The sequence below is a fragment of the Microcaecilia unicolor genome, chromosome 4 (assembly GCF_901765095.1).
Source record: "Microcaecilia unicolor chromosome 4, aMicUni1.1, whole genome shotgun sequence".
In the NCBI taxonomy this organism is placed as follows: Eukaryota; Metazoa; Chordata; class Amphibia; order Gymnophiona; family Siphonopidae; genus Microcaecilia; species Microcaecilia unicolor.
The window spans coordinates 38,156,497-38,168,412 of record NC_044034.1 but is presented as its reverse complement, the minus strand read 5'-3'; the positions used below and the strand labels follow the sequence as shown (position 1 = coordinate 38,168,412).

At 42.4% G+C, this 11,916-nt stretch overlaps 1 protein-coding gene across 1 annotated transcript in view; it reads right to left on the bottom strand.

The window, feature by feature from the left end:
* The window catches only part of TMEM135 (transmembrane protein 135), a 351,789-nt gene that overhangs the window by 208,957 nt on the left and 130,916 nt on the right, over window positions 1-11,916 (bottom strand). The window contains exon 5 of the mRNA XM_030200157.1: window positions 10,830-10,895. Coding sequence (XP_030056017.1) covers window positions 10,830-10,895 — 66 coding nt within the window. The remainder of the gene's footprint in view (window positions 1-10,829; window positions 10,896-11,916) is intronic.

The following is an 11,916-nucleotide window of genomic DNA, read 5'->3' as shown; positions in this document are numbered from 1 at the left end:
AAGGGCCCTTTTACTAAGCTACGGTAAAAGGAGCCCTGTGCTAGCGGTAGTAGCTGTTTTTTATGTGCAGTGAGGCCCTTTTTACCGCAGCAGGTTAAAGCCCGAAAAAATGGCCATGCAGTAAGTTTGCACTTACCATTTCGGGGGGCAGCACTTACCGCCACATACTGAGGTGGCAGTAAGGGCTCTCACACCAGGGGCGGAGCTAGACTTCGGCGGGAGGGGGGTCCAGAGCCCGAGGTGAGGGGGCACATTTTAGCCCCCCCGCCGCCGCCACCTCCACCACCAACTTTGACCCCCCCCCCCCCCGACTCTCTCAACCCCCCCTCCCGCCGCCAACCCGCCATCGCCTACCTTTGCTGGTGGGGGACCCCAACCCCCGCCAGCCGAGGTCCTCTTCTTCTGGCGCAAGACTTCGTTCTGTTTCTGCGAGTCTGACGTCCTGCACCAGCTGAGGTCCTCTTCTTCCGGCGCAAGGCTTCGTTCTGTTTCTGTGAGTCTGACGTCCTGCACGTACAATGTGCAGGACGTCAGACTCAGAAACAGAACAAAGCCTTGCACCGGAAGAAGAGGACCTCGGCTGGCGGGGGCTGGGGTCCTCTGCCAGCAAAGGTAGGCAACGGCGGGTTGACAGCAGGAGGGAAGGGTCGAGAGGGTCATCGGCAGGGGGGTCCAGGGCCAAATCTATGGGGGCCCAGGCCCCCGTGGCCCCATGTAGCTACGCCACTGTCTCACACTAACCCAGAAGTAACCGGGTGGTGCATGGTGCTACCCTATTACCGCCAGGTAACCCCCTGCAGTAATATTTTTCTCGAATTGCTGGTAGTGCCAGAAATGCCGTGTGCTGGGGGCAGAACTAGCACCAGAGGCCATGTTAGGCCTGCAGTAGATCCAATTTGCCGAGCAGCAACTGGTTAATAAAAGGGCCCCAAAGTTCAACGGGTAAAAAGGCCAAAAAAATGACATGGCCACACGGTATGATTGCTTTCACAACATGGCCATTCAGGGGATAAGCATTTATCACCACCCACTGAGGCGAGCTCCCATGCTAACCCAGAAGTAACCGGGTAGCATGCAGCGCTGCCCAATTACCACCAGATAACCCCCTGTGGAAATGAGGCGCACTGGGGTGGATCTATCTCTGGCACTCGCATCGGCCAGCGGTAGCTCCAGATTGGCGAATGCATGGGAAGCCTTTGGTGGGCTTACTGTCACTTAGTAAAAGGGTACCTTTATTTTTTAAATTTAAATTTCTTTTACTCAGGATTATATTGCTGCCTGTTCAAGCAAAGCAAAATAGGATAGCTTAGAGATCAAGATCTAAGGGCTTCTTTTACAAAGCTGCGCTACCAATTCTCGGTGCGGCAAATGAAAGAAACCCATTCAACTCCTATGGGCTTCCTTTCATTTGCTGTGCGGGATTCAATAAAGCGGCTTTGTAAAAGAAGCCCTAATTGAACAGACAGCAGATAGAAAAGTGGACGGGGTGGAAGGAAGAGAAGCGAAATGATACGAGGATTAAATGGACTGAATAGTCCTACTCATACACTCCAATCGTCTTAACCATACTCACTAAATATTCATGTGCTAATTACTGTTCTATCATACACAAATATATGTAGATATAAACATATCTTTGGTTATGAATTCCCTTTTCTTTGTTATTTTCAATCAAGAGATACTGGATGAAGAAACTTGTTGCTGGGCAGACAACAGAGGAAAAACTGGAGATGTCTTAAATGGCAACTTCTACTACTAAAAGAAAGCACACGTCGTCAAGTGAGTACAGCTGTTTAAACCCCCTTCCCATCTCTTCCTACTTGCAGAGGAGCAACTGCCACTGCAATTTCTGGCTCTCAAAAAAAAATGCTAAAAAAATGCAACATTTATTTTTAATTAACAGTGACATTATGTGAGTGTCAAATAAAAAAAGTAAACCCAAATGACTGCAAGCTGCACTTCATATAATGAAAAGCAGAGTTTTGGCATCAAAAAGACTCACAGCTAGTCTTGCCACCTGAAACAAGTCAATCTCTAATGGTTGTTACACTTTTTTTTTTTTTTTTTAAATCTCATTCCAATGCTCTTGAATATATTTTCCACTTTAAAGAAGAAAAATCACAATGCTAGAACGTAGTGGCTGAGCTTTGCAATAAAAAAGATACTGGTCAGGATAATCCTGGTTCTGAAATACGTAATCAGCTAATAAAAAAAAAAGTTCAGTGTAGTGATTTCATGCAGAAGTACAGACTCATGGAGAGAAAGAAAGACAGAGACCAAATTGGGTCTACTGCTCCAGGAATGAGATTGGGTAGGCTATATGGGGTCCTTTTACAAAGGCATGCTAGTGTTTATAGCGTGCGCTAAACATTAGAGATGCCCATATATTCCTATGGGCGTCTCTAGTATTTAGAATGCACTAAAAACGCTAGCGCGCCTTTATTTAAAAAAAAAAAAAAACAATGTGCTTTACGGTTCTCATTGCCCATCATTCTTCATCTCTTCCCCGGGGTGTTCCACTTCCCGTATTTCCTGTCTAAACATTATTCAGCGTGACCTAGCTTATTTTCCCCAACTACCACTCTTCCTTGACAATAAAGTATACTGAATTAATAACGAATGCTAATGATGCCCAAAATAATGCTAAAGCTTTGATACAACAGGAATATAACTGAACTCCTTAAAAAAAACATCAATGTGAATTACTAAAGTAAAACTGTCAATCTAAAAACGTCACAGTAATAAAGATTATACATAAAAAAAGTCACAACAGTAACATTACAGCTTTTATGGGCTAAAAGATAGCTTGTGCTGTACATTAAACACATCTTTCCTATATTCTAAGTTTCCAAGTTTATTCATTATTTGATCTACTGCACCATCAGTAAATACCATCTGGGTAGCTCACTTTTACATATAATCACAGAAAATGGAAAGAGGTTACAATAATTAAAAATTATAGCAATCCTGTTCCCTGCTTGCTGCTACCCCATCTGAACCCTACTGCCATGAGCAACCATACTCTCTAAAATACTCCAGTTTATAAAATTCTATATTCCCCCCAAGATATGGCTACTTCAGTATCTAGCACAGCAGACCAGAGGTTTAAAAAAAATAGTCGCAGAGCTGAATGCTGCGCTCTATTGATATTGATTCTTACGTTTTATATATATACTAGCCGTTATGCCCGTTAAAACGGGTAAGATTTCCAGCTACCCTCCTTGCCAGGTCGCCGCCGCCCCTTCCCCCCCCCCCAGAGGTCGCTGCTACCGCCCCCCCCCCCCCCGGAGTCACCGGATCGGGCCCTCTCTTCGCGATTCAACTTACAGTGCCGAAACCGCAGCATCATATCAGCTGAGCTGCCGTCAGCCTTCCTTCTCTGCCTGTGTCCCGCCCTTGTGTGAAGTAATGTCGGCGAGGGCGGGACAGAGGCAGGGAAGGAAGGCCGACAGCATCTCAGCTGATCTGCCTGCTGCGTTTTCGGCGCTGTAAGTTGAATTGCGAAGAGAGGGCCCGGACCGGGTGGAGGGGGGCAGGGGCGGTGACTCCGGTTGGGGGGGGAGCGGTAGCGACCTCGGCAGTTCCCTCCCTCCCCTTCGCGCAGTTTCTCTCTCTGTCCCGCCCCCGTCATTACGTATTGACGCGGGGGCGGGACAGAGAGGGAAAGTCTCTACTGCGCATTTGTGGGTGAGTACAGTCACTCGCAATTTATATGTTTGATATAAAAACATAAGAATAGCCATATGTTAATATGTGTTCTAGCTTGAGACCTATCCACTGGAATAGTGGTGGGCCAAGCTACATGGCTTAAAACAGCTGAAAAGCACTAACTAGGCCTGATAACCAGCTGATGGCCTTATAGCAGAGAGCCTGCATGAGCAGGACTGCTTGGTGAGTCTTATTGAAACCTGGTACAACTTTCAAATTGAGTGTAACACTTAAGATGTAGAAATTAACGACAAAAATGGTAAAAAGCTTGGTTCTTAAAATGGAGTTTGTCTTTATAAAATGGCTTCCAGTATCACAAGGTATAAAGACACAGATCTCTCTCAGTATTAGGAAAGAGGTTTTAAAAGTGTTGAAATTGGCACTATGAAGAAATCTTTGAGAGGAGGGGCAGGTGGGCACCTGATCTGCAGTTAAGTGTGATTCAGAGATGAAGCAAGATTAGAGAAAAAAGTCCCTCTCCAATTGACTTGTATGTACTGAAAATGCTATATAAGAAGTGGGCATCAGAGCTATCGTTGGAACATTTTTCCCCAACAAATCTCCAAAGGGCGAAGCTCTGGCCGGTTGAATCCAGAATCTGTCCGATGAATGTATCAAACTGAAGTCCTGATTTGGGTGATAATAAAAGACTATTTCTTTCACTAAACTGTTTCTGTCTTTGTTTCAATCTATTCTCTCTCCTCCACCTGTTTCACAGAATACTACACACACAAGTAAGATTTCTCACTCACATAGATTTCATGTGGGAACATAAATGGCCAAAGATTCACTTAGATCCAGATAGACAGAAAGCTGTGGTCATGGGAATTAGATTTGAACTGCGCCTCCATGATCGGAGGCGCTCCTTAGAACCCCGTGACATAACACCATGGAATGGGGTGTCACTGGAATTCAGGGAAGGGGTGATTAACAAGATCTTAGAAGAGCAAACCCTCTGTACACCTCCGTGGGGAAGGGTCCTGCGGGGGTCTAGAGAGGGTTAGATAAAAACACATACTAGATCAGACCAATAGTCCATCTAGCCCAGTGTCCTGCTTCAAAAAGCGGCCAATCCAGGTCACAAGTACCTGGCAGAAACCGAAATAGTAACAACATTCCAGAACCCAAAAGAGTAGCAAGATTCTGGAATGCCAAGGACTACTACTACTTATCATTTCTATAGCGCTACTAGACGTACGCAGCGTTGTACACTTGAACATGAAGAGACAGTCTCTGCTCGACAGAGCTTACAATCTAATTAGGACAGACAAACAGGACAAACAAGAGATAAGGGAATATTAAAGTGAGGATGAGAAAATAAGCGTTCTGAACAAGTGAATAAGGGTTAGGAGTTAAAAGCAGCATCAAAAAGGTTGGTTTTTAGCTTAGATTTGAAGACGGCCAGAAATGGAGCTTGACGGACCAGCTCAGGAAGTCTATTCCAGGCATATGGTGCAGCAAGATAAAAGGAGCGAAGTCTGGAGTTAGTGGTGGAGGAGAAGGGTGCAGATAAGAGAGATTTACCCAGTGAACGGAGTTCCTGGGGAAGAATGTAGGGAGAGATGAGAGTGGAGAGGTACTGAGGAGCTGCAGAGTGAATGCACTTATAAGTCAATAAGTCTTAGGAACACCCACAACCCACTCTTAACACACCCACAACATGCCCCCTTGAGATTTGGATGCACTGCAGAAGAACAGCATAGAAAAACATCTAAAAAATAGGTTTTGAAAATACTGATTTGGACATTTTTGTGAGAACAAACCCTGCTTTACGCTGTTTTAGATGTTTTTCTCTTTCAAAAATGAGCTCTACTATGATATACACAGCATTGTTAGTATTGCAATCAGAATAATGTCTTATTATAATTTCATTCTTAAGTGTTGGATGCTCAAAACATGAAACTGACATAGAAATACAGCATATTGAACACGTTCTACAAGGGAAATGACCCAAAGGCGTAAGCCCTGTTTTTTGATTATCTGGCAGCACAGATGAGACAAGGAGGTCCCTGGAATAAACCACAGTAATCTTACTTTCTTTAAAACATTCATGGTGCTCTAATATATGCCAATATGTTCTAATTATTTTGTGCTAAATTGGAAAAACGCAAAGTACAAACAATTCCAGGGTCTTTCCTGCTCTTCTCATATTTTAGAAAGCTAACTCTACTTGCACATTTGGCCTTCATGTATCCTTCATATATTCTCTTACTGGAATAGACTCTTTAAATTTATCTACTAATCTTTCAGCTTGTATCTCATATTCCTGAAAATCTGAGCATAATACCCGTAGATGTAGGAATTGACTATATATGGCAAATTGTATTTTAAACTTTTATTATGAAAACTACTAAACTCAAGGTATTTGTTCCTGTCTTTAGGTTTAATGAAAATGGTAGTTGTAAAGCCATATCCATTTTTCTTAATTTGAATATCCAAATAAGGAATCTGATGATAATCAAATTGCATTTAAACTTAAGATTAACATCCCTTGTGCTCAACCAATGGGCAAACTCAAATAGCTACTCTTCACTGCTTTACCAAGAGATCATCAACTATGTACCGACGCCATAACTTCACATTCTGGACAAAAGGGAGGTCATTAAGATAAGTAGCCTCAAAATTGCCAGTTTGGGGGCCATGGAAGCACCCATAGATATACCCTTACCCCTAGAATCTATATAGAGCATCTAGAGATCCGTACTGAAATCTAAGTGTATTCTTTATCTAGGCATATTCTATAACAATGTGTGTATCTTAATTGACTTTACAAGCTAATCAGTGTTGATAACGGCACTTAACAAGCAATAATTAGCACTAATTGGCAATAATTAGAATTTATGTACACATCTAAGCATATTCTGTAATAAACTGTGACCTAAATTCTAATGAGCGCAGTTCAAAAGGTTGTGGCTATGTGGGGAAATGGGCATTTCATGGGCATTATTATTATTATCAGGATTTATTTACCACCTTTTTGAAGGAATTCACTCAAGGCGGTATACAGTAAGAATAGATTAAACATGTCCAAAATGTACGCAAGTAGTTACAGAATATGGCCCAGTGTGCGTAAATCTACTTACAGGAATTTTCGTTGGCCTAAATGGACATGCGTAGTTTTAGGCGCTAGGATTTCCACCTAAGCTTATTCTATATGCCATGATACCATGAACAAACCATGGCGCCACTTATAGAATATGCTTAGGCGGAAATCTTTACCGAATGGATTTTTTAGGCACCATATATAGAGTCTGACCCCTATGGCCCTGTTTACTAAGCAGCGTTATAGGCGCGTTAACATAATGCGCGTTAACCATGTACGTGCCTACAATATCCCTATAGGTGCCTACATGGTTAGCGCGCAAGCTAAGTGTAGGCGCGCTAAAAACACTAATGCAACTTAGTAAGCAGGGCAGATAGGGGAGGGCAGACTTATACGGTCTGTACCAGAGCCGGTGATGGGAGACGGGACTGGTGGTTGGGAGGCGGGAAATACTGCTGGGCAGACTTATATGGTCTGTGCCCTGAAAAGGACAGGTACAAATTCAAGGTAAGGTATACACATATGAGTTTGTCTTGGGCAGACTGGATGGACCATGCAGGTCTTTATCTGCCGTCATCTACTATGTTACTATGTTAGTAAGCAGGGCCCTTAGTTTGTAAATCAAAACACTTATGAAAACAAAACCTTTATGGCAGAAGTTGAGTCTGATACTTTTCTCTCAGAGGTCCAGAAAAAAAAAAAAAACAGATTCCACTGGTTTGAAAAGGTTAAAAAAAAAAAAAAAAAAAAAAAGACTAAATAATAAGCAAGCAGGGCTAAATGCTGCTCTGAAAGATGATGTTAGACCCAAAAACATCCCTAAAAAACTGGAAACTGTTTTCTAAGAAGAAAAAGAGAAGAGAGCATAAGCACTGGCAAATTAAATACAGATCGTTAACACACAAGAAGAGAGTATTTAAAGGAAAATATATGAAAGTGATAAAAAAAATCACTATACAATTTTTATTAAAACTACATTAAAAACTATGTGGGCTAAAGTGATAGTTGTTTTGCGTTGCCATTAATGTGATTATTTCCTCTTTTTTTCCCTTTTTTCTAATAATTTCTTCTCATTCATTGTTTTGGTGAATGTAATAATTGAAAGAATTATAAATAAAAAAAGTACATTACTACTACTAAACATTTCTAAAGCGCTACTAGGGTTACGCAGCGCTGTACAATTTAACAAAGAAGGACGGTCCCTGCTCAGATGAGTTTACAATCTAAAGGACAAAATGTCAAGTTGGTGTAGTCTAGATTTCTGAGTATAGGTGTGGTGGTTAGGTGCCGAAGGCGACATTGAAGAGGTGGGCTTTGAGCAGTGATTTGAAGATGGGCAGGGAGGGGGCTTGGCGTATGGGCTCAGGGAGTTTGTTCCACGCATGAGGTGAGGCGAGGCAGAAAGGGCGGAGCCTAGAGTTGGCGGTGGTGGAGAAGGGTACTGAGAGGAGGGATTTAAAACCTAGAAGCCTATGAGACAGTCAGTTGGACCATTAGATCATAGCCTCTCAGCTCATGGTGTGCATTCTCCATGCACAAGGTTTTGCCATACTGAGATATTAAAAGTTATGACAAGGCATTAGGTGAAAAATGATAATTTTGAAAAATGCTTTGTAAGGTTGCTTGAGGCCTGAAGAGCTTCACAAGAGGGAGTTAATAAAGTAACTGAAAGGGCCTAATAATGGGCTCCTTTTACAAAGTTGCACTAGCGATTTGAGGTTCGCTGAAGAACGCGAAGAAGCCCATTCTGTTCTCATGGTAGCACAGTGTTGTAAAAGGAGCCCAATGAATGGTCAAGACTATAATTTGCTCTATTTGTCACATGCTTTCTCTGAGCACCCACTGTTTCTCAGCAGAGACAGAATACTGGGCTAGCTGAATCTTTGGTCTTATGTTCTTTTATACCCTTTAAGAGCACAATCTCAGACTCTCAATACAAGTGGTTTGTAATAAACTTTACACTTCACACAAGCATTCTTCAAACAAAATTCTACACATCACACTTGATACTTTGATTACTATGAATGGAATGTTAGGTACATCACAAAAAAATTGTTCAGAAAGGTGGTGACGGCTAGGTAATATTAAAAGTATTTAATTTGAATACTTACAAGAAATACAAAATACTTAAATATAAAAAAAGTTTATATTGTTCTGGGATACCCACCCAGCTGGGTTTTCAGGATATCCACAATGGAGATAGGGCATACAAATCTCTCTCATGTATATTCAATGTGAATATCCTGAAAACTCAATTGACTTGGGGGGGGGGGGGGTCTCTAAGGCAGATTTGAGAACCAATAGCTTATACCAGCAAATAAAAAGAAATACTAATATATAAGCAATAATAATAAACTGCATGTATATGTTACTATGAAGTGACGGCAGATTTTTGTTAAAAATAGCAACAGTAGTAGATAAACTAGGATTTATGTATTCACTTCTTTCTTTATACAAGAGAGATGAAGGAGGCTAGTCTAGAGGAAGGCAGAAAAGCTGGAAATGGCATTAATTTCTTTTAAGTTTCTTTTAAATAAAAATTCTAGATATTGCTACACAAAATGGAAATGTTTGTTAGATCCGTGCGCTACATATAACAGTGAACACTTGAATGAGCACACCCTGCTGAGTTTTAAAACAAAGGTCTTGATACCAGCAAATTTCACCCACATAGAGGCAAAGTACGTGAAGGCACCATATCAGGATCAAAAAAGGCAAAATTGACGGTTTTTGCTCCTGAAGAAGCGTACCATGAAACCGGCGCACCGCTGAGCAATCCGATCAAGCGAAAGACTAATTCCTATGCTGCAGATAAGTGTTTTCAAGTTTTTACTCTTGAATCAGAAACCATTAATATAATGTACTGAAAATTAAAAACATGAATTATACACCTTAAAAAATGGTCAAAAAAAAAATCAGAGGAGGTTTTTTAGACCTACGAGGACGTTTGCACGGCTGTTTCAGTTACTGAAAATACTGTCAAAAAGCTGAGCTTCTGAGGTCTTTTCCTCCTTTTTAAAGAAAACTTAATACACGTAACTTCTGCTCTCATTAGTTACCACAATAAAATACACATCATTTTTATCCTCAGGCTGGCTCGAGCCTGGCTTCTCTTATTCCTTGGGCTGGCCAGAGCTAGACGTGCTGTACAATTAGCGTTCACAGAAACAAAACTGTAAACACTTTGTGACAGCTTCTGAGTGCATATGATCGAGTTCTACAAGGAACTACAATCTGGGCTCCTTGACTGCTAGTACAACATTGGGCTAAATGGGAGAAGTAGAAGCAGGGGCATAGCCACGGGCGGGCCTGGACGGGCCCAGGCCCAGCCACTTTCCCTCCAGCCCGCCCATCCAACATCCTGCTGCTTCGCTGCCTTTTCTCCCGCGGCTCCAGGAAGCAGCATTCAGCAGCGTTGCCTGCCTTTTAAAATAATTTGTCTCCCCAGGCTCCGCTGCATTTACTTCTTCGCCCGTCGCAAAGCGCTGCCGTTCACACAAGCAGCTCCGCTCCCCTTTGCCGCGTCCATCTGGCCCTACTTATCCACTACAGGAAATGGATCAGAGAGGGCCGGATGGACGCGGCAAAGGGGAGCGGAGCTGCCTGTGCGAACGGCAGCGCTTTGCGACGGGCGAAGAAGTAAATGCAGCGGAGCCTGGGGAGACGAATTATTTTAAAAGGCAGGCAGTTACGCAGGCAACACTGCTTCCCGCCACGCTGGTGACTGGCGCAGGGATGAGACTTCTCAAGCCTTGGGGGCCTCCAGAAGATTCTTCAGCTGGCAGGGCCCGGAAATCCCCGCCAGCCCAGGTATTTATCTTTACGGGAGGGGGATGGACAGAGAGGAAATATGTGGGTCATGCCCATCCAGTCCACCCCCAGGCCCACCCAAAAATTGAGATCTGGCTACGCTACTGAGTAGAAGGAAGTTCTATAAAGGAGAAAAAAAAACAAATAACTATGAACGCAGGCCTATATTACTGTAGCCCAATAGAGGTCGGGTTCCGACTGCACCGCAAGCCTACAAGAGCGGAAAGAAACTGCCAGGCCAAAAAGAAAACAAACTTTTCACTCTTACTTCTCCATGTCTTATAGGCTTGATGAATCCTCTTGCGACTCCCATTCGAAATAACGTTTCCGTGGCCTGTACAGAAAAAGAATAAAGGTAGTTCAGTCTTTAAAAAAATATTTTCTTCTAACCAGTTTTCTGCCAGCAAATCTCATTCTCCATGTTTATAACACTCATAACATGAATAATGGAATTTGTTTATTTTTATTTGGCTTAAATTACAGCATGAAACGCACCAAAACAAGAGTTACTGACAAAAGGTCTCGCTTTCAATGGCACTTAAATACTAATTACATGTGTTCTCACTGAACTCAGGTTAGGGAATATACCAGATTATGTAATTTTAAGCAAATTAGTTAATTTCTCTATAGACTCTGATAACTCAAAACCGGGACTTAGGAACAATTCCATCATATTTGTTGATCACAGCAAATAACACATGATCATATTCTATGCAACTCCAATGTGCCTCTTCGTGCAAAGTTTGCAGCCAGCCTCCACATTCAGAACTGCATCAATGGAAAAACCTCCCACAATCTGTAAGTTATCAGCAGAGGGGTAAGAAAAAGCATCACCAAAAGTAGGTATAGGTGAAATCAAATTCCCCTACCTGATTAGCAAAGTACAACCATTTAGCAGCAATCAAAGAAGCTTTCTATTCCTTCACAGATGCTTTCTAGATTGTGTTTTACCCTATCTTTAGAGCATCTCCAAGCACACTCTAACTTCTGCCATTCTCCTTTTAGAATATGTAATTCTAGAGAATACCAAGGTGAATGCTCTCTATTACTTATTTCCACCCTAAGACGGCCATATGATTTATTAAAGAAGAAGCCAATTGCATTGCAAAAGGATCTAGGTCAGTGGTTCCAAAAACTGTCCTGGGGGACCCCTCCTCCAGCCAGTCGGGTTTTCAGGATATCCACTTATGAATATGCATGAGACAAATTTGTATGCAATAGAGGCAGTGCATGCAAATCTCTGTCATGAATATTCATTGTGGATATCTTGAAAACCTGACTGGCTGGGAGGGACCCCACGGACAGGTTTGGGAACCACTGATCTAGGCTTTGCAATGCCCAGAAAATATCCTTAA